General features: G+C 55.2%; 1 protein-coding gene across 6 annotated transcripts in view; it reads left to right on the forward strand.

Annotated features, from left to right (window-relative positions):
- DAB2IP (DAB2 interacting protein) overlaps positions 1-27,541 on the forward strand; it is a 186,077-nt gene that overhangs the window by 116,972 nt on the left and 41,564 nt on the right. Inside the window, exon 1 of one of the 6 annotated variants that reach the window (XM_032865773.1) lies at positions 22,696-23,258. The exons of the other annotated variants lie outside the window; for them this stretch is intronic. Coding sequence (XP_032721664.1) covers positions 23,089-23,258 — 170 coding nt within the window. The 5' untranslated portion in view covers positions 22,696-23,088. Of the gene's footprint in view, positions 1-22,695; positions 23,259-27,541 lie in introns of those variants that run through there. 6 annotated transcript variants of the gene reach the window in all.

The raw sequence follows: 27,541 nt of genomic DNA on the forward strand, positions 1-27,541 counted from the left end.
TTATGTCTCAGGAGTCTCCTTGGGTCTCACGGTGGAAGGGACTGTATTGCCCCCAAGTGGCAAGGCCACCCTGTTCCCTTAGAGAGAAGACACCACACGAGTACCCTGATGAACTGAAGTTTGCTCTGCTGACACACGATCGAGGTGTGGACCTGGCTTCCTAACCTCCTGTGCGACCTGGGCCAAGTGCCGTAAGCGCTGAACCTAGATCTCCTCATCTTTAAAATGAGTTTGATAACGTGCCCGTCTTCCAGTGTTCTCTGATTATATGGGATCATCTTTTTCACAGGATCATTTTACCATCTCTCACATTTGCACTCGCCGTGCTTTTTTTTTTTTTTTTTAAGTTTTTTTTTTTTTTTTAAGATTTATTTATTAGTATTTTGAGAGAGAGAGAGTGTGCGCGCACCAGCATGGGCAGGAGGAGGGGCAGAAGGAGGGGGGTGAGAGAGAGAGAGAAAGCAGACTCCCTGCTGAGCGCAGAGCCTGATGCGGGGCTCCCACAACCTCGAGATCAGAACCTGAGCCAAAATCAAGAGTCAGACGCTTAACTGACTGAGCCATGCAGGGGCCCCAGCACATGCCATGCTTTTGAGCTTCCGTGTGAAACCCCAGTGCCTGCCAGCAGATGCGGCCTCGCCTTCCCAGGGCCCACCACATCATGCAGCAGGAGACAGCCCAAGACAGGCAGGAAGAGATGTCTGTGTGGACATTTCTCCCACTTAGAAAATCAATATTCTGTGGTCTGCCTAATTGTTCTGTTGCTGCTAAATGAGTCATTATGGAGGGAGACTAGCAAATGCATTGTGAGATTAATGGGAGAAAATAGTTGGCAAATGACTTTGGTTTGCTTCCGAAACTCTGAGAAGGTGTTACTATGAAAAATCTGGAGAGCCATGTGAGGCTAAATCTCCAGACGCAGCTGGTCGCATTGTGAGGCTGCAGAGGTAGTGGATGGTCCGAGAGGGTCCTTTTAGGGCAGGGCTCTGATTTGAGTATCATAGGGGTTGGAATCAGGAGTTACTGGGGATCAGATCTGGAGTCTGTGGTGGGACAGGGAGCTCCGATGGCCTGGCCCCAAGGCGAGGGGATACTCTTCAGTTACCCTACATTCTGGGCAGTGCTCCGGGGATGCGGTGGTGAGCACAGCCAGCCCCAGCCCCTCCCTGGGTGGAGGAGACAGACTGCAGTGAAACTCACCCACAGGTAAAGGTGTCTTTATGGTTGAGGCCTGTGTCCTGAGGGCCGGGAGAGGCAGGAGAGCCTAGAACTAGTGGGTCTGATTTGGTGGGGATGGTGGGAACAGCCTCCCCAAGGAAGGGAGGAGTGAGCTGAGCTCTTAGGGAAGAGGCTTCTGGGCAGAGGGAAGAACTTGTGTAGACCCAGTGGTCCGGGAGCAAGGAGCTAAAAGGGCTTGTGTGGCTTTAGCCCTCACAGCAATCCTAAGAAGTGGATACTTCCTCACCTTGCAAGTGAGGAAACTAGGGCTGAAGATGCTTAAGAGACTTGCCAGAGATCACGCGGCCTTCCCTGGCAGAGCGGATTGGAACCCAGGCCTCTGTGACTCATCGTGTGTCTGGCCTGAGAGATGCTCTAGGCGCCTTCTGCCCTCTTAGGAGTCTCCACAGCCAGGTCCAGGCCCACACTCCTGTAGGGCAGGGGGCCTAAGACTTTCCTGAGCTCCCAAGATTCCAGATTCTGGGGAGAGGGAGCCCCATTAGTCCCAAAGCCAGGCCTCTGCCTTTGGGGGGCTTTGCTTCCTCCTGGTGGCAACATGACTTGTGTAATTTTCTGTTGATCAAAATGCCAAGTCAACGAATGACTCCTTTTTGAAAAAAGTTCTCTAACACACTTCTCTCCCCATGAAGTGGGTTGATTTATTCCCTGCCATTAATCCCTGCTGGCCTGTCTTTAGGTGGAGCCTATGAGCCTCCTGTAGCGGTGGGATGGAGGTGTGGTCCGTTCAAGGTGCTTGGGAACCTGTGACCTCCCCAGAGTTTTAGGAAGTAGCAGCTGTGAATGGGGAGTAATCAAGTATTCACTTTGAGCACTGGGATGGGGCCATCAGAGGTCATCTCACCTTTCCTTGGTCCCTGATGACAACAGAGCATCATGGTACCAAGGAGTCTGGTAAAAACTTTCCAGAGCCTTACATGGGAGGGTCAGAGCCATGAGACTAGAGTTGGCCCCAGATTCTGAATTCTTGACGAGCCCTGGTGTGATTCTGAGACCCACTGAAGCACTGAGGTCCCAAGCTAGTAGCCGTGGATTCTTCCCTCTCTGGAAGGGTCCCAGGCCTCTGAGGGCTGTCGGTGGTGGAGGTACCGGGTTATCAGGCTGCAGAGTGAACTTGGGGCCGCATGTGCCACCGCCTGCTCCAGCTTGGGGAGCCAGGCCTCACTGCCCCAAGGGACACTAGCAGGACGAAGCACCATGGGGACCTGAGCCCCGGAGGAGACAGGAACTCGGCCTATGGTGCTTTGGTACTGCTATTGGCTGAAAGCCCACTTTTCAGCCCAAACTCAGATTGGATTGACTCCTCCCTACCCCTCTCCAAGTATAAACCACAGCCCCCCTGGCAGAGGCCGAGTGTTTATTTGGTCTGGTAGAAGAGCCCCAGCTGAGGGCCCTTTCTTTGTCCTGCTCAGATTCCACTTCCAAAAGAATTCTGCTGAGTTCTTCAGATAAACAGCAGAGCATCTCTTGTGGGGCTTGGGACAGGTCTGTGGCTGGCCCTAAGGATACAGAGGGGATCTAGTCCCATCCCAGCACCCCGTTGTGCTGCCAGAGGGAGTTATCCGTGGCCCCCCAGACTTGGTGCCCTGAGGTCGCCTTCTGTTCTTGTTCCTTCTTCTCAGGGAGCCAGTCCCTCTCTTAGAAAACCAAGCAAGCCAGACCTACTCATGGTGGTATTTTTGGGTCCCCACAACAGCCCTGACTCTGGGGACCCAATCTGGAGTCTCCTCCTAGTCAGTCTTTGTTCTCCCGTGGTGGCAGAGTCAGGCTAACCTGAGCCCAGGCAGATGGGAAGCATAAGTAGCCGGATCAAGCCTTGTCCCACACACTTTTTCTTCCACTTGGGCCATGGGTGGATTCCAGAGTCTTGCATCCCTCAAATTCTGCCTCAGCTCAGGCACTCTCTTCTCCTGCTTGTTTTCATGGTGCTCTGTTGTTTGCAGGGAGACAGTAGACTGTCCCCTGTCCACCCCGGGGAACCCAGGCAGCTCAGCAGCAAGCCTAATGATTTGTCACCATCCATTTCCAATTGGTCATCCCTGCTTCTCTCTCCTAAGTCAGGGTGGCTGCGTAGCTGTCGTGGGGTTCCTTCCGTAAATGGCTGTGGCCTATAACTGTTAGTGGTGGTGGGACTCCATCTCGTTTGTGTCCAGCTACTACCAGGAAGAGTGTTTCAGGGCAGGCATGTTTCATAGAGCACCTGCCCTGTGCACACACATTTTTTAGCAAACTCTCAGAAAGACAGCCCCATGGTGTCCGGTAAGCCTGGCCACCCCCAGCTTTGTCCTTCTGCCCTGGAGAAGCACCTTGCACCACAGAGTCACTCCCAGGTGATGCTGCAGGGTCCTCATGGCCCAGTGCTTTCTCGTGCTAGCGCCATGGCAGGGACCTCCTTATCAGCTTGAGGCCGGGGTTCTCCGCTGAGTGGTGGGAGTCAGGATCTAAAGAATTCTTGGACCAAGTGGCCATATGCGAATGGTTGGCTTGCTAAGCTCATCTGAATTTTGGGGCAGGTATGGACAGGATGGCGATGCCCGATGCTCTTTTTTTGTCCAGTCACATTTGAAGCCACTCATTACACTACTGGAAACACATTTCTTTTTTTCATTTTTTCTTAAAGATTTTATTTATTTTTTTGACAGATGGAGATCATAGGTAGGCAGAGAGGCAGGCAGAGAGAGAGGGGGAAGCAGGCTCCCTGCTGAGCAGAGAGCCTGATGCAGGGCTCGATCCCAGGACCCTGAGATCATGACCTGAGCCGAAGGCAGAGGCTTAACCCACTGAGCCACCCAGGCGCCCCTGGAAACACATTTCTAAACGAGAGGAAACATGGCATCCTCTCTGGTTTCAGTTGTACAGAAAACTAGTTAACAGGATTCCTGTGGCCACCCCTAGCACACTGGGGTCCTGATGAGGGGTCTGCAAACCTGCCTTTGGGTGGATTCACTTAAGTTTCACACATGTATTTATCCCACTGTCAGCCATTTACCTTAATGTGTTTCAGTAAAGACCACATTCTACTTCTCAGTACGTGGGCATTTGTAATTGAACATCACCTTGCCCTTCCAGGCATGGTCACCCCTCCCTACCCGAGCTTTTCTGGCTTCTGTATCAGATCCTACTGGATGGCAGCTCTCTACTGGACCCAGAGGGAGGTCGGGGCAGGGGCAGGCACTGAAGTCAGGGTCCTGCTTTCCTTGCACTGGTCCGCTCTCAGCTTGCCCTCCTCCCCTGCCTTTCCTGGTCCTGCCTCCACCCCTGTCCCGTGTGGGCCACCTGCTGCTGCCGGGCCAGGCCCTGGGAGGACGGGGGTCGGGGACCACCGCCGGTCATGCTGGGCGTCCTACAAGATAAACTTGGGTTGTTGGAAATGCTGGCTCAGGACCCTCAAGCCCCCAGCCGGGGTCCCTGTTTGGGTTGTGTTGTGAGGGACTTATTTCCACCATGTGATGTCCGCCCATTCTCTGTCTTGATGGCCTTTCATGCTGGTAGCCCCCCTGCAGGGGGCCCCTGACATTTTGTGTTCCGGTTTCAGGAGGGCAGGCACTCGATGGGGAGCCCCCAGCTGGCCAAACTAGTGGCCTAGAAGAGCCCTTCGGGTTCTAAATCACTCTGCCTGCGAAGGCAGAATCTCCGGGCTGCCCTGGCAACAGCTCCGCGCCGGCCTGTCGCGTGGCGGCTGACAGCTCTGGCTGCTGAGTGGCTGCGCTCGCCCGCGGCCCCCCTGCTCCTCACACCCCTGCACTCGTTAGCAGCCGCGCGCTCCTGCTCCTGCATCCTCTAGGCTGATGGCGCAGGGCAGGTGCCGGGCTGGGGTCCTTGGACTCTCCCTTGGACATCGGTGGGGGGTGGGGGGCGGGGGGTGTGTCACCCTTGAGAGACTTCATTGGCAACAGTGGCCTTGGTTGGGTGCCGCTCAATACCCGGCTGCAGGAAAACAAAGCCGACTTCCAGGTCTTAACAAGTCTCTTGGGAGTCCCCAGACTGTCATCCTGCTGCTTCCCCGCTCCCCTGAGACTCTCTGCCCGGGTCATCCCTGTTTATTCATGTTACTCAGACAAATTCCCTCTGCAGGTGGATGCCTGGGTTCAAATCTCAGCTCCCCTCTCGTCAACTCTGACTTCAGGGAACTCGCCTCACTCTGTAAAATGGGGATGCGGGCACTTCCTGTCTCACAGGGAGGTCATGGGGAGTAAATGGGATCTGTGGCCAGGTGCTGGGCGGAGCACCTTGAGACTCGCACAGCAACGCTGAGACGCCTGAGCCCTGCCAAGCGGCAGGTGTCCCGGTCTCGGGCCGCTCCCCTCTCTGGAGTGCCTCCTTCCCTGCCCCTGTTCTTCCTGCGTGGACACTGCCCATCTGTCTAGTCCTGGCTACTGCTGCTTGGAGCCCGCCCACAGCCTCTTGCTCCGGTCTCCGGCAGATTTCACTTTGCTCCGTGTTTCCCCACCTGCTTTCTGTGCTTTGTGATTATTGCGTCTGCTCTGCAATTGGGGTCTTCTGAGGGTACTGGCTCGGGTCTCTTGAACTGTCCTTGTCCTGCCCTTCTCGGCAGAAGAAGTAGAGTCTAGCTCCTTCACAGTCCCCCAGAACCTTGGGGTGAACTTGGAGGTCCTCCCCTCCCCCAGTGGAGCGCGTGACCAAACTCATTCTTAAGGCTCTAGAATGAGAAGTAGTCCGAGATCCTGTCACAGGTGGGGAAGCTGAGGCCACGAGTGGGGCAGGAACATCTCCAGGCATACAGGAGCCAGAGGCCCTGCCGGTCAGAGTTGGGCCTTCCTGGGAGGAATTGGGGAGGACTTCACAGAAGTGACAGGAGCTGAGGTTTGAAAGAGGAGCAGCCCATCAGAGGGATGGGGGAGAAGGGTGGTTAGGCAGAGGGACCCCGCGAGCAAATGCTCAGAGGTCAGAATCTTCCTGTCCTCTTGGGTTGTGAGAAAGGGCTTGGAGCTTAGGGAGTGGGAGGTGAGGAGATGTGGGTGCAGAGAGGTGAGCAGCCCCCCCACCCCCACCCGTGTGTTGGATTGAGTTAGGGGAGGATGGGCATCCTTGCCTTTTCTCCTAGATGTTCACTGTGACCTGAGAGGTGGGGAAACCAGGTGCCCAGAGGTTTGGTGACTTGACCTGGGCTTCCTGGGCTAGTAAGGGGCACAGCCAGAGTGGGAACCTGGGCCTCATGAGCCTCCAGGTTCTGCTGAGCACTGCCTGCTGGGGCTGGTGCAGTGCCTCCTCTCTAGGGCCGGGGCCCGAACTCTTATTTTAGCTGCTCCCCAGCCAGGTGTGGGAACCATGAGGAGAGTGTACCTGAAAGGGGTGGCCCCTGGTTCTGGGCCACAGAGATGCGGTGTCACTGTGAGTCGCCCAGCACATGTGTGCGGGTGCACTTGACACAGTGGGCACCTTCTGAGGATGGGGTCACTGCTCATCGGGCCTGGCTGCTCTTTCTTTGAGCTAGGCCTGTTGGGAAATGAGACCAGTGCCAGGTGGCCTCTGGCTGGGCAGCCCCAATTCTGGCCTCTGCCGCCCGGCAGCCGAGAGATAGGGCTCTTAGAAGACCTGGGTCCCTCACCCCTTCCTTGGGGAGCCCATGACCCCCCCGTAGGTCTCACAACTGTCCTGATCTTATTTCCTGGCAGTTCTCAGGGTAGGACAGTTGTCTGTGGGCCTCACTGAGGGACAGGCCTCCATTCTGCGCCTCTGGTACCTTGCCTGCAGTCCAGCCTAGCACAGGGGCCTGATAAATGCTTGTACTATGAATGATACATTGAGCACCTACTGCATGCCAGGAACTCCACCGGGTGCTGGGGTAATGGTCTCCGGCGTGGCACTTTGTGACCCCCAGAGCTCCTCTGGCTCCTTTTAGGTCAGTTGTCTTGGATCAGGTATTCATCTCCCCATTTTCCAAATGAGGAAACCAAAGCACAGAGAAGAGGCAAGTAGCCTGGGGTCACATCGTGAACCGGTGAGGGCCAGAGCCAGGCTGAGCCCATCCTCCAAGTGGATGCCCACCCCCTGGGCTATGAGTGCGTCTTGGGGGCTGTCAGCTGTTTCTCTGCCACCAGCTTCACTGAGCTCTGGAACCGGGGACCAGAGATGGTGCTCCCAGGCCAACAGGGAAGCCGGGCCCACAGAGACTCTGGATCCCAGGAGCAGGGCCCCTGGGGGCACAGCCAGCACCTGACTCCTTCTCATTGCTCTGCCCCAGCAGGAGCAGGGGCCCCCTCTGCCACTGCTGAGGAACTGGCTGTCTGGGACAGTGACTGTGTTTGGGATAAGTCAGAGGCAGGAGAACAAAGAGAACCCTTCCTGCCAATGTGACTCTGACCTTGGAAACCCAGAAAAAGGGAAGAGTTGGCTGCAGGCTTCAAAGGGGGGCAGGCCTCCTGCGGGCGGACATTGAGGAAGCCTTGGCTTTGTCAGTTCTTGCTGCCGAATTTCTCCTTTTCAGGTTAACAGAAGTCCTGGGGATCAGTGTCTGTGGGCTGGCCTGGAATCCTGCCACTTCTCCAGAAGGCGGGGCCATGCCAGGATCGCTGCTCTGCTTTGCCTGGGCTCTAGAAGACACAACTTACAGACGTGGGACTCTGGACCCAGCTTCCAAGGCTTACCCCAGTGCCCCTTTGCATGTGTGCCTAGCTGTGGGAGGGGGTCCCCAGGAGTGCTTGGGGTCTTGCAGGGAGGTGGATAGTGGTCAGGAGATCCTGGGCACAGTGAGGCATTGCATCTTTGCTCATTATTCCACAGACGATAGGCAAGTCCCTACTCTGTGCCAGGTGCTGACTCTGTCCCTGGAGAGATGCGTGGTGGGACCTGCCCCTGTCTTGCCAGCTGTGAAAGGAGCCCCTGGCTGAGGCCGTCCATGGATGGGGGGGCACTATGTAACTTGGAGAGTGGGTGCCCTGCTAAGGGGAGGGAGCAGCCTCTATACTATGTCACCAGGTCTTCGGATGTATAAGAGAAGCCAGAAATCTAGAGCGTTTTGGGTGACATTTTAAAATTTCACATCTTTAAATGTTGGCAATTGATTCAAAACTGAAAAATGTCAAACGCTATGTGGGCTTAACAAAACATGAATGTTGACCAAATACAGCCCATACTCTTCAGTTTAGAGACCTTTATCTAAGTGTCGGGTAGAACCCAGGTGGGCAGTGGGGGGAGTAGGCAAGGCCCTTTGGAGGAAGAGCCACATGGGCAGAGGTGTGGCTGGGCAAATCTGCACCCGTGTTTTCAGGACAGTCTGGGGACCCCAGCAAAGCGGCCTGGAGTGGCAGACTGGGTGGGGTGTCATGCGGACTGTGGAAGCCGTGCTGCCTGGAGAGGGACCGACCCTAGCTGGCATGAAATGCTGCCCCAGCGGAGTGGAAAAGTGGCAGGCTGACCCCGGCTACCCTGAGCCAGCAACGGCTCTGCCCCGTCCCTCTAGCTGGGGGTTTCTGCCCATCATTGGCACAGTGAATGAGAATCTTTGGTCAGGGAAGTGGTATTTAAGAGAAGGCCCTGGGACACCTGGTATCTGGATCTTTAGCAGAGGTATAATTACACAGCTCTGGGGGGACTGTCCATCTGTCTGGGTGTCCGTGTGTGCATAGGACCTCCCCCTGCCCTTTGCATTTGCTCTCCTGCTGGCCCTGTAGCTCCTTCAGGCACCGGAAGTCCTAAACCCTCAGAAGGGGCTCCCTTCTCCCCACCCCTGCAGGGGTCCTGCATTCTTCAAAGGGTTTGGACTGCTCTGGCCAGAGCCTGTCTGGTTGTCTTCCTGTTCAGGCCTGCAGGCATAACTTTCCTTTGTTTCCCCACCCTGTCTGCCACGCCCTCCACAATCCATATTTTCGTTTCCTTCTAAGTGATCACCTGCTGCAAGGGTCCTTCAGATTGTCCTGGCAATATGTCCTGCAAACTGGCATTGAGCACCGGCGGTGTGCAGGACCTTGGGGCAGGGAAACAGAGGTGATTGAAGCCCAGGGACCTGATATGGCCAGGAACGGATGGGGTGGACAGACTCAACCCACAGACCATGGCGGGGTCAGCTCCAGGGTCTGGGTGAAGGGCAGCGAGGCAGCAAAGCGGGAAGGGGCAGTCAGGGAAGAGGTGAGTGACCCTGTGATCCCCAGATGCCTGTGTCTGAGGCCAGGGACTCCTGGCTGCTCTCCCAGCCTTGCCTCCTCCCACTCGCGCTCTGTCCTCGGCCTGTGGGGCGGCAGCAGCCGCCTGAGTGAGGTGCAGGCAGAAGAAACAAAACATAAGGAGGCTCCTGGCCTTCTGGGCGGAGCAGGTGCCGTGTTTTGCCAGATTCCTTGCTGGATACCCTCTCATTCACACAGTTCACTTTACTTTTAAGTCTTTTTAGTGTAAAGGTAATTAAAAGTACAAGCACCGAGTACTGAATTCCAGCCATACAGGGGAGTGTCAAGCGGAAAGTGACATTTTTCCTTCTACACCACTGTCACCATAGAGCCTCCCCACCCCACAAAAACCACGGCTGACTGTTGGCCGGGGCTTTTTCTGCAGACTTTTTGTGGCAAATAAAAAAAAAAAAAAAACAGTGTCTGTGTCTATGTGCCGAAGACATGTCAGCTAGCATAATCCTTCCTCCTTGGCCTGTAGAGAGGGGAGGAGGGGAAAGCTGGCTGTTCTGGCCCAGAAGAAGACCCCCCACCCTCCACCCCTGTCCCTCACCTCGTTCAGCCCTCTAGCCACACAGCTCTGGGGGTGGTGTGGCTCCCCAGGTGGGGCCGTGGTGTGGGCTCCAAACTCAGGCTTCTAGAGTGGGGAAGAGACAGGCTGCATGGCCATCCTAGGGCTTCTCGTGCAGACAGGACTCCCCGGGGGACTGAGTCATTTCTGGTTTTGCCCACCTGTGCCCAGCCCCGGGGACGGGAACAGGAGTCAGCTATGGTCCCTGTATGCCCTGGAGGTGCTCCCAGCTTCGGGTAGGAGAGATGTGTGCAGCCTTAGTGAGACTATCTAGCTGGGGACTGTCACTTGGCCTCTCCCTCTGGGCCCAGGTGGGCCACCAGGCACAGACCCTGGGGCCTGGCCCTAAGGGACTGTTTGGGGCTGGGGGCAGCTGAGCCCAGGGAGGACTGTTTTCCTGGGCTCAGGGAAGCTTCTGGAGGCATTGGAATAACCTAGGATTCAAAAGGGATTTTCTCAACTCTGGTCCATCATCTGATGGGGCTCCAAGTACCTCCAGCGCAACAAGGGAGAAACTGGGTAGAAAGGAACTGGAAAGATCTGTGAGGTGCAAATGTTGGTGCTGTTATTTTGTGTGGGGTCCCCTGTTTCCTGCCCCCTGCGTGGGTTGGGGGCCCTGTGTGGATTGAGGCTCAGAGCTGGTTGAGGACTGGGCCCTGGGTGGTGGAAGACCTGTCTGCTAAGGCTGGAGAGCCCTGTCTGGGCCAAGTGTTGGCTCTTGTCACTGCTCTGGGGATATTGAACGGCACTGAGTACTTGGTCACCTGTTAAGATGGGGTACAGAGGTCTGCCTGATGGCCTTTGGCTTTGGCGCCCGTGTCCGGGTGATGGGGGTATTGATGGTGAGGAGGATAGGGACAAGAAGAGTGAAGGAAGGCTTACTTTGTGCCAGGACCCTGCGGCCCACCCCTAGGCTGGTCTCCACCTCCAGCTTTGCTCCCCTTTAGTGCTCCCCCAACCCCGTATGGCCCACCCCTTCCCACTGGACTCCAGGCTCCCTCCTGCCTGCCTTGTTGATTTTACTTTACTGACCCATCCCTATCCCCTGCACCTCAAGTACCCTCGCCCACGGCCTTTGCCTCTGTTGTTCCCTTAACCTTGATCACTCTGCCCAGGTGTCTGTGACCCGCTCCCTCACTTCTTCCAGCCATGCGTGAAGCAGCCTCCTCTCCCTCTAGCCTGGACCCTAACCTGTGTTTCTTTCTCGCACTTGAGTTCACTTGAGATTATCACTGTGTACTTCTCCCACAGCAGACTATAAGCCCCAGGGGAGCAGGTAGTGGCTGTCTTGTTCCCTGTAGTGTCTCCAGCCTCTAACACAGGGCCTGCCCCAAGGTTGGTGAATGAACAAATCAATGGATTTCATTTACTCTTACCCCATGAGGTAGGCACATTGCTGTGCGCTTTTATAGACGAGGAAGGCGAGCTCAGAGAGGGAGACTGACTAGCTCATGGTCACATTTGCAACATGACAAAACTAAGATTTGATGAGCCAGATGTCTGTAGCCCAGAGTCTTGTCTTAGCCAGTAGAAGCTACCACCTCCCCGAATCTAGGCAGGCCTGCTCTCCAGGAGAGGATGAGAATGCGAGGGGCTGAGAACTGTGGGTATTGTACCCTGAGAAGACAGGAGGGAGTGAGGAAAACTGGTGGGAGGAGGCCAGAGAGGGCCAGGGGGCAGGTCGGACACTTCACTGAGGCTCAGGACAGAGAGTCTCTGCAACGTAGTCCCTGAAGAGAGCAGCCCCGGGGCACCACGGCTCCCAGAGGCCCCTTGTGCTGGCTCTGGTTCCTGGCACGATTTCTTTCCCAGAGGAGCTCAGGCCTGGCCCAGCTTCCCAGGGCAGAGAAACACATGGAGAGAGAGAGAGATACTGAGACTCCAGCCTTGCTGTTTGCGTTGTTGTCACGTCTTCTCAATCAGCCTATTTCTGGGAGCAGTGACTTCATCTCCTGTGATTCTCGACACAACCATTGTCAGGCATCCATGGAAAGACTGCGCCTGGCACAGCTTGATGAGCCAAGCTAGGAGAGCCATTTGGTAGGCCCTAACCTGACCTGGGTCGGGGGCTTACGGTCAGGTCTGCCTCCAGGAGACTCCCCTTGTAGTGATCTCCCTCAGATCTGGCCTCGTTGACTCTAGGGAGCCCGGTGCAGCAAATGCCAGCCGGCCAGCCGGCACACGGCCTGTGTTGGGGGCCGGGGCAGTCACACCCAGCGTCCACCCTCAAGGGCTCCAAGGGCTCCTTGGAGTAGGCGGACCCTGCCTGCATTAGAGGGGCTGCGTGGGACAGGGAAGGGAGTGGGGACCCCACTTGGGCTCAGGGAAGGCACCAAAGAGTTGTCTGGGCCACAGAGGAAAGGCGAAGGCTGGTGGAAGATCTCCCTGTGGGAGGGTAAGGGAAGGGCTGGCTGATGGGCCTGGCATCTGGGTGTCGTGGGCCACCGTGGCAGCGTGTTGGGCTGGGCCTTGGTGGGGGATAGAGTGGAAGATGATCAGGCAGGGTTTGGACTTGACCCTGTAGCTGGCTGGATTTTCAGAGGGGATGGGTCCTGCTGAGGGCTGTGGTTTTAGAAGCAGCTCCCTGGCTGTGTGTGAGGGTGGGTGTGGGAGGCTGTCTTCAAGGAGGGGGTGGACACCGGCAGTGGACTCCCCTTCATCCTCCAGGGTAGGGGAGTCTCCTCCCCTGTCCCTCCCCCACACTGCCTGCAACGCCAGTCCCCATCCCTGGACTCCTTGTGGACTAGGAACCTGAGATAGTGGGAAGTCCCAACTTTAGAGTGATCCCCCCAAAAATCTTTCAGCTGGACTTGGTACGGATCTGGAAGTCCCCAGAATCCCAGAAGGCACATCTTTAGCCCAGGTTTATTTACATTTTCTCCTGGAGGCAGGGGGAGGACTTGAAGGACACCGGGCAGGATGTGGTGCCAGAACACTCATGCCCCCACCAGCTCCCCGTCTGGGGGTTCCCTGGGCCGTACCTCGGAGCAGAGCCAATAGTGCAGGCCCCTGCTGGGGGTCAGACTGCCGGGCGTCCAGTCTCATCTGGCCCACTTCCCCGCTCTGTGGCCTTGAGCAGGTTGCTTGCCCTGTCTGAGCTTCAGTGGCCGCTTCTATTAATGGGGACAGTAATTGTACCCACTTCCCAGGGTATTTCTGAGGATTATTTGTTTTTAAAGTTGGGGGGGGTTACTGGGGTAACTCAGTTGGTTAAGCGTCTGCCTTCGGTTCAGGTCATGATCTCAGCGTCATGGGGTCAAGCCCCATGGTGGGCTCCCTGCTCAGTGGGGAGTCTGCTTCTTCCTGTCTGCCCTTCCCCCCCGCCCCGCTTGTGCTCTCTCTCTCTCTCAAATAAAAAAATAAAATCTTAAAAAAATAAAAATAAAGGGGGAAGGGGCCTAACAGAGCATCCACACATAGGAGGGGCCCAGTTTGCCTTAGCTGTAGCAGAGGGGCCATGGGGGTAGGGGCAAGGGGGAGGGCACTTACGGTCACCATCCTTACCAAGGCTCCCTTAGGTTTCCCAGGGCCCGAAGTGGGGAGGGTGATGAGAGAACCTGGCTAAAGGAGCAGAGAAGTCTGGGCCCTAGCTTCCACCGCTGCTGACCTCAGGCAGTCTCTCTTAGCCTCAATTTCTGGGACCAAGGAAGGAATAAGGAAAGGATTGATGGTGGTTGGAGCCAGCAGGGGGCAGGTGAGGGGCTGACATGCCTGTTAAGACTTCTCTTCATTTCCCCATACTGAAAGTCCGCTAACTCCCTGCCCCAAGCAGGCACCGGCAGGAAATGTTTTCAGACGGGCCTTTTCCAAGCTAAGGATGGCCACGTTCTCCTGCTGCTGTGTTATTTTTCCCACAGAGGATGGTCTGCTGTCGCCCTTGTCCCTGGGCCACCACCCATCTTCCTTTGCTTGCCTTCACTGTTCCTGCTGCTCAGCATCGTCTTTTTTGGTAGGAAAACTGTTCGGCAAACCAGCGAACATTTCCTGAGCATCTTTAGTCTGCTTAGGTCTATGTTGGGCCTAGGGGATACAGAGATGGTTAAGATACTGACCCAGGTATCAAGGGGAGGAAGATTGTTGAGTTGTCTTGTGTTTAAACATCTGAATGCAAAAGCAGCAAGGCTGGGGCAAGAGGCCCTGGGCCCTAGGTTCTGCTTTCTGCCTTGGGACCCCCGGCAAATTACATGACCTCTCTGAGTCTCGGTATTTTCAGCTCAAAACCCAGGTCAGTCCCTGAGGATCCCTCCCAGTTCAAAGGGTCTGGGATCAGTTTTGGATTATTAACTTCACTCTGTCCTCTCCAGGTAGAAGGCTGGGCTAAGTGCACTTTAAGCACAAAGCTGGGAGAGCAGACTCGAGGCAGTGCACTGAACCACGGTGAAGCCAGCTCTGCAACGTACTATTTATATGTCTTTGGACAAAATCCTTCCTTGAATTCCTTAGAGACTTTTTTTGGGGGGGATGTAAATGAGTATGATGGTATGCCTGATACCACAGGGCCTGGCCCATAGGAACTCATTCATTAAAGCTGCTGAATACCTCCGCTCCTCAAATCAGGCACCTGCTCCACACCAAGAACGCGCCCCTCCAACACCCTTCTCGGCCCTTCTTCCCAGCTCTGCATGTTCCATAGTGGGACTCTCCGCAGGGAGGAGGCTGTGGAAGCAGAACAGGCAGTCCCCCCCCCCCCCCCCCCCCCCGCCCGCCCCCCTCCCCCGCGCTGCACGTTCCCCAGGGGGGCCCCCCGCGGGGGGGGGGGGGGGGAAAAAAAACAGGCCCCCCCCCCCCCCCCCCGCCGCCCCCAGCCCTACAGCAGAGGCCTACAGCTAACTGAGGAGACCTAGCATGGGCACCCAAAAACAAATCTCCCTCCAGGGAGAGCCCCTCGGTGGGGTTCAAATGGTTTAAAACCTCCTTGATTTGAATATAATGCTGGTTTGGAATTCTGTCTTGCTTTAAGAAGAACATGTTTGCTAATGAAATTAATAGTGTAAACAAGATTTGGGGAGGGCAGGCAGCCAGAGGAGAGGGGTTATTTAAACACACTTCAAAGAACACCCTTTTCCAGCATCTAAGCCACTCCATTTGCATATGTAATGATTGTGCTAATTATAGGTGGCCTCATCTGTTAACAACAAGTTTGCCTGGTTGTGCTACATTATTGTAATCACTCAGTCAAAATTTCTGGCATCCTTTTCACCAAAGATAACACTAGTAATAACTCCTATCATGTTTGATCCCTTGCTCTGTGCCAGGCATCTTACCGGCCATTTGACAATGATCTGATCTCATCTTCACAACATCTTTGTGCCCCGAAGATTCCTACCCCCTGTGTACACAGGGTCAGATTGATGTACCGGGAGGTTAGGTAATGTCTCTGGGATCCCACAGCCGAGAGCTGGTAGCTGGGGACATGGCCCAAGTTCTTTGCTAACTCACGTTCTTTCTACTCTCTGCAGCTCTGCCTCTCTGGGGAGATTTGGCACATGTGCTCGCTTTTTCTGTCGAAACTTTCTCTTTCTTGTTTGGTCCTCGCAGAAACTCCCTTGTGGCTACAGAGGAAACTGAGACCGTAACAAGGAATTGAGGGCAGTGCAAGAGGCGCGACTGGGTCCCCTCATTTCTCGGGTGACACCAGGCCCAGCTCACTCAACCACTTCCCACAGCAGAGGGAGGGCTGCCCCTCCTTGTCCTTCCCTGGGGTCTTGAGTCCCAGCTTGAGAGGATGGTGTCTTGCCTTTCCCACTCAACCAGTGCTGGGCTTGGCCTCACAGCCCAAGAAAATTGTAAGGCCATAAACAGGTGGGAGGACACCAAGTGCACCATAAATCGCCGTACATTTGTTGTCATTAAATCGGAGGTTGCCCCCAGGTCGCTTGTAGCCATACGTCGGCCAAAGACAGGTTTCCCTGGGTCTGAGAAGATGCAGAGGTGTTTCTTGGTGTTTTTAAAAAAATCAGTTACCAACACTGAAACACCCACAAAACATTCACGGGAAAAATCAGGGTTTCTGGCTTTTCCCGAGCAAACAGATGTGGCAGCATTGAGCCTGTATTCCTGTAGGGCAAAGAACTGGCTGCCACAGCTCATCCCATCCTTTTCTCCCTGGAAGGCCTTCAAGTTGGTGTAGCCCGCCTTAGCTCTTCCCAGAGGCCCTGTGTGTTGGGGGCAGGGGAGGGGAATAATGTTCCCATTCTGTAGACAAGGAGCTTGGGGCCTAACGGGACCGCTGGACCCCGCCGCCACAAGCTGGCGTTGGGGAGGCTGGGACTTACACTTCATCCTCACTGCCCTCCAGATGTGTCTGAGCCCCACTGGCCACCCTGGAAAGAAAGAAACCTTTCACGGGCCTAATGACTCAAAACTAACCAACAGAGAGCCTGGGGAACTGTTCCTGTCTCCCCTTCTCCCTTTCCACCCTCCCGAGGCCGGAGGGGACATGGGAAACCTATTCATTTAAACTCAATTATTTTCTCGAAGACAGAACTGAACTGAATTGGGTCAGCGGCTATATTTGCTGTGCTCAGCTATTTCCCCTGTACCGCCAGCGCCCACCGGGCGTGTTGCTGGGCCCCGTGCTGCTGGGCTCACCAATTATTACTCCATATCAGTGGCCGTTCCTTAGTGTGCTTGGTTTGGGAGCAGAGGAACACCTTGTGTTCCTTCACCGAGCAGGCCACAGGAGCAGGGTCTGGAGTGTGTGGTCACCACCTCCTGGACCCAGGGTGCAGGTTTGGCGCATTTCATGTCCAACCCCTGTCTGCAGTAGATGTGCTTCTGACAGTGGAGTTTTACAGACAAGGAACCTGAGGTCCAGAGAAATTGGGTGCTTGTTGGAAAAGCAGGCCTTGGAATCAGATGCAACTGGGACCTTACTAGGTGTATGACTTGGAGCCGAGAGCTGACTGCTAGGCACTCCATCTCATCTGTAAATGAGGCATGAGTACTCGACATACCTCTGGGGGCCAGGCTGTCATCCTGGAAACGTGATGTGCTGTGTGGACAGTTAACCCACCCATCCACACTCATTCCCTTGCACTGTGTGCAAGGCACAGAGCATGGTAGGGGACCGAGATCTCAGAAGGCGTACAGGCTGGGCTGCCCTCCTCTCTGTGAAACCGTTCCTGATCCTCTGCAATCAACTGGAAATGTTTCTGCAGTCATTACAGGTCGCCTGTTGGGACAGGCCCTGCAGTGGATACTCGCTCAGCCTCTCCTGGACCTGTGGCTAGGCGTGCTTTTGTTTGGCAATGGTGTCTGTATGTGCCCCCGCCCCCCTGCGCTGGACTGCCAGCTTCCTGAGGGCAGAGAGCTCGTGTCTTGTTCACTTGCTCGTATGCTGATGTCACGCCCTTTCTAGATGGGTGACCTTGGACTGGTGGGCCTATTTTCTCTCCTGTAAAATGAGACAGTAGTGTCTCCCTGTGACACCCAGAAAGAGGCTACTGGCAGCTTTGTGCGTAGACACCTGCAAAAACTCTCGGGAGACATTTGGAGGAAGTCAGATCAGATGCTTCTGTTCCACCCTCTTGAAGCCTGGAGCATCCAAGATCGGGGCTCTGGGGGATCCTGGGAAGGGCTGTGAGTGCCGTCTTGTTGCAGAGTTGCTTCCTTACGTGGAGCAGTGTGGACGGGGTGTAGTCTGTGGGCCTCCCCTCATCCCCTCCATCTTCTCTGCTCTGGGGGCTGGGTCTTTCCCAAGCTCAGGCTGCTCGAGCTGCTCTGGTCTCAGAGAGCCATACCTCCCATTGTCCAGTGGTGGGGCTGGGATGAATTAGGACCTAGCCAGCCGCTGCTGACTTCCAGTAAGGCACCAGGTCCCAGTGCCTGGCATTGGGACTTTGTTTTGGCGGTGTTGAATCTGGAGGTAGAACAGGGTCCCCCAGTCCATTTCCATGATATTGTTGCTGGTCCCAGAGGCATGGGGGTGGATAAGGGGACAGTTCAGGGAGGTTTGGATTCCTTGACCTTTTAGGGACTTGGTGAAATCAGAGGGCGTGTCTGTGAACTGGGGCATCGGGCCGGTGTAGACCTGTGGTGGCGATGGCTATGAAAGCAGGGCTCCACTCTCGTGGGGTGGGGACAGAACTTGGGGACTGGGCAGCAGGTGACCTAGTCAGAGACACAGAAGCTAGACCCTGGTAGAGCACAGTGAATGGAACTTGAGCCTCTGGGGGCAGGACTTAGGGATGGGGGGCCTGACCACCAGCCAACCCCAGCATACTGTCATAGGGCTATAGTAGCCACAGGCTCAGAAACTGTAGCCATCTCTCCCTCCCCCTTGCCCCTTATAGCAGTCAGTCCCTGGAACACCATGCTGAGTGTTTGCCCAGCACTTGGCACCGTGACAACCAAGAAAGAAATGCTGACCAGGTCTTATTGAAAGTTCGAGAGTAAAGTTACTATTTTTCTAAGGAGGCATCACGTGGGTGGGAATTTACCCACTCCCTATACATACACAGTGTTTTGATAGAAACATTGCATTTTTTGAGTGAACATGGGTCAACATCATTGTGGGGGAAAAGGTTCCAGGATTCTCTGCCAGCTGAAGTCATTACCACAAGGCACTGGTTGGGGGCCTGGCAGATGGGGGTGATACAAACAGGCCAGTGGAGGGTGAGGAGGTGGCCAAGTGGGGAGCCTGGCTGGCCTGATGGGAGGCCCGGAGGACCTTGGAGCTGGGCCGGGGTGAGGGGGGCCAGGTCTCTGAGCAAGTGGAGAGGAGGGAGGGAGTTGGGAGGTTGTGGACTGACAGTGTACATTAAACGCCCCCCCCCCCCACACACACATCACAAAACAAGGTGAGTAGGGAGCACAGAGACAGGGACAAAGAACAGAGGCTCTGGAATGGTGAACACTGGCAGCTTAGACCAGAAGGACAGGCTGGGGCCAGATTGTTGAGGGGCGTGGAATGCCAGCTCCCACCACTAACAAGCTGTGTGACCTTGGGCAGCTTTTCCAACATCTCTGTTCTTTAGCTTCATTGTAGTAAAATGTAGCAGTGGATGCCCACAGCTTATGACTCTCTGGAGGATTCATGGAGATAATGTATGTAGAATGCCTAACACTGGGCCTGGCACATAGCAGGTGCCAGGACACATTTGTTGTTTGTTGGTGATGATAAAACCACATAAGCATAGATGTGCGCACATAAATTAACAGCTGGAGTGCACTGAAACTGCTCTCCAGAGTTGGCCCTCAGTCTAATATCAAGTTTGATTTTCACCTTCAGCAAATACAGCAGTTGTCTCTTTAGAAGCTCTTGTCCATGAACAGCCAGTCCCTGGGGCTGAGTCTCCTGTAAGGCATCTGGTCCTGTGCCCACCTCTGTCCTCTAGCTGAGACAGCTCTGGGCAGGTCAGAGAGGGCCTCCATCCTCTGCAGCCTCTAGGAAGAAGAGATCTATGGCCACAAGATAGGTCCCCCTCCCAGGGGGCTGTGCCTTGACAATGTTGGGGCTGGCTCTTGCACATCAAGAAATGGGAAGGTGCTTGAGGAAGGATGGTTCCAGAGTTCTCCAGAGAGCCTAGACCAGTTGGTGAGACATCTTCAGATCTGAAAGATGATGCCACATCTGGGCTCTGAACTTTTGGTAGGATACTGACCTACAGGGTGTATGTGTTCATCACACATTTATTTGAATCCCAGGACTTGAAGAATGGGAGATGAATAGATCCCAAGGAGGGCCTGACAGGGAAGTCAGCAGGACTTCCCGGGGGAGGGGGATGCTGCTTGAGGCAGGCCAGGAATTCAGGAAGAGGAAGGGGTGATTTCATACTTCCTGTGCCTTGGGACACTGGGAAAGCCTTCCCCCAGGTGGGGACAATTAAGCTGGGTCTGAAAATTTGAATGAGAATTAGGAGTAGGGGGAGGAGGGGTGAGATCAGTGGGAGCAAAGGTGTGGCATGGAGGAAGGGCAAGGCAGGCCTGGGGCAGAGTGAAAAAGGAGAGGCTGTGGCTGGTTGCTCCTGTGAGGGTGAGGAGTGCGGGGTCGGGGGAGGGGGGGGGGGTAGGTGGGGCCTAGTGATCAGGGAGGCCTGGTTCTCCCAAGGTGCTGGAACCCAGCAGGAGTGACTGGATCCTGGCAGCCTCCGGAATTCCCCCAGCTATCTGTGGCCAAGTCACTGTGTGTTCTGTACTTTCACATATTGTTCAAGTTGACTCTGAAAGGAACTTACAGGAGGTTATGTAGGCCTCTGAGCTAAGGTGGGAAGGGTATGGAGGAGGGAGCTTATTCAAGGTCAAGCAGCTGGTGAGTGTGGGAGCCTGACTCGGGATGTACATTTTCTGACCCCAAATATGGGCTTTCTTATATTTATCTTATTTTCTTAAATTGAAGTATAGTTGATGTACAATATCATATTGGTTTTAGGTGTACAACATGATTTGACAGTTACATACGTTATGAAAAAACTTGTTTCTTTTTAGCTTTTGACCCCCTCCTGTGGTAGCTGTCATATTGAGAAGCCCGTCATAGGGGCCTCTTTTGTAGAACAAAAGCTTAAAACTGAGTGGACCCACCAGCAGGGTGGCTTCCTGCCTGGGGGTAATCTGGGAAGGCCTCCAGGAGAAAGGGGTTGTTATAGAATTGGAGAGGGAGACTGAGAGGACCAGATGGGTAGTAGGTACAGATGGTTGTCTGGAGTGAGGCATATCTGCTTTCAGATGAAGCTAGGTCAACTTGTGCAAGTGACCGAGCTTCTCTGGGTTTGATTTCTTCATCTGTAAAGGGGTCACAGCCTTGGCCTTGCCTGTTTGTTGCCAGACTAAGCTCAAGTAGGAGGTCTTGTAGGGCCTGCACCTAGTGGAGGTGCTTGGGAAGTGTTCTCTGGCCCTCCTTCTGTCGCCGGGGGCTTGCTTCTGCCCTAAGACATCTCTCTCTCTCTGCTTATAGCCTAACTTCTCCCCTCTTCTGAAATTTCCCCTAGGACATTGGGATCTTGGGCTTGGAGCCCTCAGGGCTGTGGGTGTGGGCGGATGGAGATGTTGGGGGCTGCAGACCTTCTCCACCAGTGGTCAGGGTCACCATTGCCTAAATGGAGCTGAGCCAAAGTGAGGATACTGCAGGGGATGGAGTGAATTACAGACTTCCCAGTTTGGGGGTTGCTTTGGGGCCACAGTCAGACCTCTTCACCAGCCTTTCGTGCTCCAGCCAGAGTCCTGGCTGGCTGCACACAGTAGGTGCTAGACAGTCTGGCACTTGATAAGAGCTCAGATGTTTGCCAAGGGACTGGAGCAGACTGAAACCACTGTGAGCTGAATGGGGGCTTGTGATGTCTCTGGATATAGAAGCCAAGGAGTAGGCAGGACCCCCAGCAAGGGCTGTATACTCTCCCCGACCCCCACTTCTCTATCCATATTTACATGGTGGGATTGGATGCTGTTATCTCATTGTCTCAGAAAGCTGTGCGGCAGCCAAGCCAGTGGAGGCTTCTGGGTGCTGGGCCCCAGCTTGATTAACCCTCAGGGTGGTGGCTGTAAGAGAAGGTGTTCCCTGTGTGTGGCAGAGGCTCACTAGGTAGCTGGCTCAAGTGTAATGGAAAAGGGGTGACTCCAGGCCAAAATGTTGAGTTGATTGGGTGTGCCCTTCCAGAGGGATTTGTGTTTTGGTGTGACCTGAAGATGAATCTCTACGCCAGAGAGTGGGGTGGCATTTGGGCCCGTGGGTTACACTGGGTCTGCCTGCCCCCATAGCCTTCCCAAACCTGGGCAGCTGCCCTTGCTCACCCAAGTGCGTCCTCCGTCCTGGTAGTTAAACCTACTCCTGTCATCGTGGCCCCATCCACGATATGGGTGTGTGGGTGCTTCCCTACAGGAGATGAACCGGGTGGGAGAAGGAACTTGAGCTCAGGACTGCTGCGCAGGGGTCTGCGCCAGTGACTTGGGTAAGCAAATCCCTGGCTGTGCCAGTACCTTCGCCTTCGTTCACACTTTGGAAATGTTTGAATGGAAGTGCGAGGTGGCAGGGGAGTGGGAAAGCTCCGGGCTGCGGCTCCGAGCTGGGGAGCCCGGGTGTGGCCTCCGCGGCGGCGGATCTGGCGGCAGCGGCCGGGCAGGAGCGGAAAGCGGTTGCAGCTGCGGACAGCTGGCCACGCAGACCGGCGCCGCCGCGGGGCCTGGGAGGGGAGGGACGTGCGGCTCCCAGTGGGCGGGCTCCTGGGCCGGTGGCTGGGGGCGGGGCCGGCAGCTTCCGGCCTGGGGGAATGGGGCGTGGACCCGCCGGAAGGAATGCGCCGGGAGCCGCTGGCGGAGAGGCGCTTTGGCGCGTCCCCCGAGTTACCCCGCTCAGCTTCCCGAGCTGTGACAGGTCTGTGACAGGCCAGCCAGAAAGGTACCGAAAGATAATCCTCAGCACAGGTGCCGCTGCCTGCTTTTTGCCAGACACTGGTCGGAGGTGTTCGGGCTTACCAGGGTGAACAGGTCCCTGTTCTTAACAAACCTTTCCTATGGTGGGAGAGAGAAAAAGATGATTTAAGATCAGGGCTACGAGGAAAGTGAAGCCGGGGTGTAACTTGGGGGTTGGGGTGGAAGTTACACCTTTAGCTGCCTGCCCCCTTTAGCTAGAGTGGCCCGGGACGGCCTCTCCTAGGACACTTGATATGAGACTTGATATGAGACTGGAATGAGGCGAAACCAGCCTTGCCTAGAGCCAGGGCCGCTCACAGGGAATAGCAAGTGCAAAGGCCCAGAGGCGGGACTGGGGCAAGATATCACCCGGGGCGGAGTCAGCGCTTCATGGGAGGAGCCTGCAACGGACCTCTCTGGCCGAGGTTTCTCCAGCTTCCTGGACCCAGAGCTTGGCGCCAGGTCTGCACCCTGCCCCCGTGCTCTGGGAGGAAGACTTGCCTGTGGCTGGAAGAAATTGTTGGTTTTCAGGAGTCTTTCTAGACTTCTTGGATGTTGTGCCATGTGGTTACCTGTATGGAAGACTGTAATTTTCCACTTGTTCTCTGAAGGACCCGGAAATCTCTAGATGTTGTCACCGCTGTGTTGTTTTTTTTTTAAGTCATTTTTGAAATTTCAACTTGGAAGACAGATTCAGCATGTGCTTTGCGGGAAGGGGAGGCACGCCTGAACACACCTCTTAGATGCTGGCCCGAGCGGAGAGGCCCCCTGATCTGGCTGGGAGAGGCACTTGGCTGCAGGCCATTCTCAGGAATGGGCCTCTGTGGCCTCGGACTCCTTGGTGACAACCTTGGCAAGATTCTGGGCCGGGCCAGAGCACCAGCCCTGTGGAGACCCGGTCAACCTCGCAAACCAGATCTGGCTCCCAGGCTCCCAGTGCGCAGACCGGGGTCATTCGAGAGAACTGCGATTCCACTGCCAAGGTCTGTGGGGGGCTCCGTGGGAGGAAAGGGGCACAGGAAACTTACTCCCTGGTGGGTGGGCACGGATCTAGCTGGAAAGTGTGGGGCTATTTCTCCAAGGAGGCCCAGCCCTGGGACATCCCCCTCACCTGGGTCCAGGGCCTCCTTGGTGTGCCGAGGAGGACTACAACAGCAACCCTTTCTCTTATCTCTGACTGGCCCACGGGCACTGAATGGGAGGCTTCCCCAAGGGCTTGGGAAGAGTGAAGGTGGGGCTGGGGTTGCTAGGCTGGCTCCTCTCCTGGGACCCAGGAGCTCTTCTGAGGGAGCATCAAGTCTGGGTGGCAGGGTGGAGAGAGGCCCAGGAGCACAGGACCAAGGAGGCCAAAGCAGGAAGACTCTGGGGTGCCTGGAAGGTAACCTAGGCCCAGGGACTGGCAGGGTTGCCGAGGTGGGCTGTGAGAAGTGGGCTTTGACCCCAAGCTGCCTGGTGAGGAGTCAGTGAGGGTCCCGGGCTGCTGTTCCCTTAGCCTGGGGCTCCCTGCAGGCCTCTTGGAGACAGATTTAATAATTAAATCCGAGCCTGTCTCTCAGGCGGTTAGTGTTGCAGGAGAGAAGCTTTACTCCTAAAACTTTTATTGATCAAGACACTAATAAAAAGTAAAAGGTTTTTTGGAGCAAGGTTTTGTTTTTTGTTTTTTGTTTTTTTTTTCCTTTTTTCCTACTGGAGCAAAGAACATCAGAGCCCTAAAACACAAATCTGTTTTCCTTCCTCTCCCTAGATTTAGGGCTGGGGGTGGGATTTGGCCTTGTTCAGATTTCCCCTCTTCAGGAAGTCTTGCCTGACTGCACTGGCCTTGTGGTCACTCCTCTGTTTTCCAGTAGTTCACCGGAGCTGCCATTGCGCATCTGGTCTGTTCCCCAGAAGGGTCTAGGGTAGGGGCTTACAGAAGCCTGAGACCCCGAGGCCAGTGAAGGGCATCTGCCCTTGGAGATAGTGAAGGCTTGCTCTTGACTTCTCAGGCTTTTATTTATTTTTTTTTTAAAGATTTTATTTATTTATTTGACAGATCACAACTAGGCAGAGAGAGAGAGGAGGAAGCAGGCTCCCTGCTGAGCAGAGAGCTCGATGCGGGGCTCGATCCCAGGACCCTGGGATCATGACCTGAGCCGAAAGCAGAGGCTTAACCCACTGAGCCACCCAGGCGCCCCCACTTCTCAGGCTTTTTGGGTTTGGTTCTTTTGCTGCCTTGTTCTTCATTTCATAAACACTTCCTGAGCTCCAACACCCTGCTGTAGCCTCCCTTCTGACGCAGAAATAGAAGATCCGGCCGTGGCCTTGCAGAGCTTGCCTTCTGTCAGGAGAGACAGATGCTCGTAAATAAGCGGGAAAGCAGAGTAATTCCGGACTGGGGAAAGTTGTCCTACTGACATGTAAGTCAGGGATATTTGTCTCCTCTGTTCGGCACCTTGTTTCCCAGTGCCTAAAATAGTGCCTGGCACGGAGTTTGCACTAAATAAATATTTGCTGGCTGAATGAGCCAAACGCTCAGAAGAAAACAAGTGTCTCAGTGGGGAGTAATGGGGTGTGGCAGGACCTGTGATAGCTATCCAGGGGCTATCCATGGGGAACAACTGAGCTCCAGATGCTGGTGTTTCCCTGAGGCCTTTCCCTTGCGGAGGTGAAAGGAGAAGGTGAAAGGAGAACGCCCACCGGGGCAGCCACGAGTACAAAGTCCCCAAGGCGGGAAAGCAGAAGCTGCGGGGGTGGGTGGGGTTTGGGTTTGGTGGATGAGGTCAGAGGGTAGGCACCTGCCTACTTCTTCCACTTGGGGAGGAGTGTGGATTTATTCAGAGTGCTGTAGGGAGTATTGGAGGAGTTTCTCACCCCAGCGTGAAATAATCCAATTTACATTTCTGTACTGTCCCTCTGGCTCCCTGGTAGGGGTGGGAGTGAGGCTGCAGGCTGGGGCGAGCAAGGGAGATGTTAGAGGGGTGGCAGGTTTTGCTGATGGATTGGATTCTGAAGGCTGGGGTGGGGGGGTGTCCTGCCTCCTGAGTCTTCACTTTGGACATTTCGGACTTGGGATTCCTTGAGGCATCCAAGAGAACATGTCAGCCCAGCATGTCCTTTGTGAGTCTGGAGCTCAGAGGAGGGGAGGGCTGGGGATAGAACTCAGAGGGGCCTTGGGCACACTAGAGTTGATGAAAGCAAAGGAACAGATGAAATTCCCAAAGCAAGGTGCTCTACTGAAAGGGAGTGCCCCCAGGTTAGAGCCTGAGCAACTCCAATCCCCCCCCCCCCAAAAACCCAGGGAAGGGGCCGAGGTAGCAGGAAAGGAGATGGGAGAACCTTAGGTATTGGTGGCAGGGAGGGAGGAGGAACACCAGAGGGTCTGATGGCCTGAGTTTCAGGGAGGGTGTGGGCTGTCTTCTGTCAGTGAAGAGAGGATAGAAACTGTGGTTGGCCTTGGCCCCATGAAGGCCCTTGGGGACCATGAGGAGAGCCACTGGGGTCAGGATAGGTGAGTTGGATAGTAGAGGAGGAGGCAGTGGTGTCAGGGAGGACAGGAAGCACCAGCCAATCCGGGAAGCTGGGGAGGATGGGGTAAGGGCTCAGACCCTCCTCTCTCTTCTTTGGGTTTACCAGGGTCTTGCCCATTCATCTCAACCCTGCACCCCATCCAAATCCTCTGAGCAGAATCCTTGGAGGCTGATGCAGAGGGCTGGAGGGGTGCCCTAACGTTGCTCTTGATCCCCTGTCTGGGCTCCTCTCTCCCTTTCTCAGCAGAGCTCGCTCACCACCCTGTAGTGGCTCACTTTTTCTGGTTCGTGGGAACACCTGACCCCTGTTCTTCCCCATCTCCCTACTTCGTCTCTCTCTGGGTCCAAGGCCCCTAGAGGAGAGCATTGTGGAACTGGGTTTGCTTGGAGGGTCTTTCCTTCTTTGTCAGAGCACGCTGGACTTCATTTACACTGGTAACTTTGCTCTGGAAAGCTCCTTTATGTGTTGGGCATTCAGAGAAGTTTGAGGTCTTTTTCAAGGTATTTTGGTGGCCAGAACCTGGACCTCCCCCAAGGTGTGGCTGGCTGTGTGGGGAGTTTAGAATGTGTTTGGCTTGTGGTTGGGGACAACCTAAGTTCTAATGGTCCTCAGGTGGGGGTTCTCAGTAACTGTCAAATGAATGACACTCAGATATTTGCGTGTTTGGGCTCCCAGGTTGTTTGGTTAAATGCTTCCTCTGCTGGTTAACCAGTGTTTTCACATCTGTTATCTGCAGGGGGTGTTTCTTCATTTCATACCTGAAGAAACCGTGGCCCAGGAAGGTGAAAGGTCTTGCCCAGAGGTCACAGTTGCTAGGTAACACCACCAGAATTGCACACCAAGCCTGCAGACCTCCCATGAGGCTGCCCTTAGGGACCAGCCTCGGGGGTGCTGCGTGGATGGTGGGGTGCAGGGCGCACGGTCTCCTCCTGCCCCTTCAGAGCAGTGGCCATTTGCTATGCCGGGCTGTAGGCCATTCCTCCTGACCACCTGTTTCCTGTGGCAGTCCAGACCCTCCCTTCCCTGGCTCCAGGCTCCAGGAAGATAGGATGAGGCAGCCTTGAACTGGGTCAAGCCTTGGGGGGTCCCCAGCTTCTGGGAGGCTGTTTGTGTGTGGCTTGTATGGCTGTTGCAGAAATCCCCACAGGAAAGCCAGCTCAGCTGCACAGCATCCCGGGGGAGACACCCGAGCAGGACAGGGCCTGCCCCCTCACTGGGGACTGGGGAGACTCAGGAGACTCAGAGACAGCAGGGGTGGGGCTAGGCTGCCCCTGGAGGGGTGGCTCTTGTGCTCCCTCCCCATGGGCCAGGTGCCTCTGCACTCTTGCTTCTCTCCTCCTACCCAGCAGACTCCAGTGAGCCTGGGGCCGGTGCAGGACAGGCAGGTTCTTTCCAGGTTTCTAAGGATTTGGGCGACAGCTGCCTGCCCCCACCCCGCCCCACTGTCTCCATGGCTTTCTGGCCTGGATGTTTCTTGGGGAGGGCAGGCACCTGGGAAGAGCTACAGAATAGTCTTGCGTGGTAGTCCCTGAGGGTTCCAGGTGGATCCCCTCTCTTTACAAGGGGCATCTGAGGACCCGAGGAAGAAGTGACTTGTTCAGGGTCACTACGCAGTGAGCTGGTTTCCTACTTTGTCTCCCAGCATATCATGGGGGCAACCTCCTACAGCCTAGCTTATCTGACTGCTCTTTGTAAAGTGCTTGCTCTGAGCCGGGCCTTGTTCTGTAACTCGTCAGTTCTTCATAGCCACCCCGTTGGG

Source organism: Lontra canadensis, unplaced genomic scaffold (assembly GCF_010015895.1).
Source record: "Lontra canadensis isolate GAN:19392208 unplaced genomic scaffold, GSC_riverotter_1.0 scaffold30, whole genome shotgun sequence".
In the NCBI taxonomy this organism is placed as follows: domain Eukaryota; kingdom Metazoa; phylum Chordata; class Mammalia; order Carnivora; family Mustelidae; genus Lontra; species Lontra canadensis.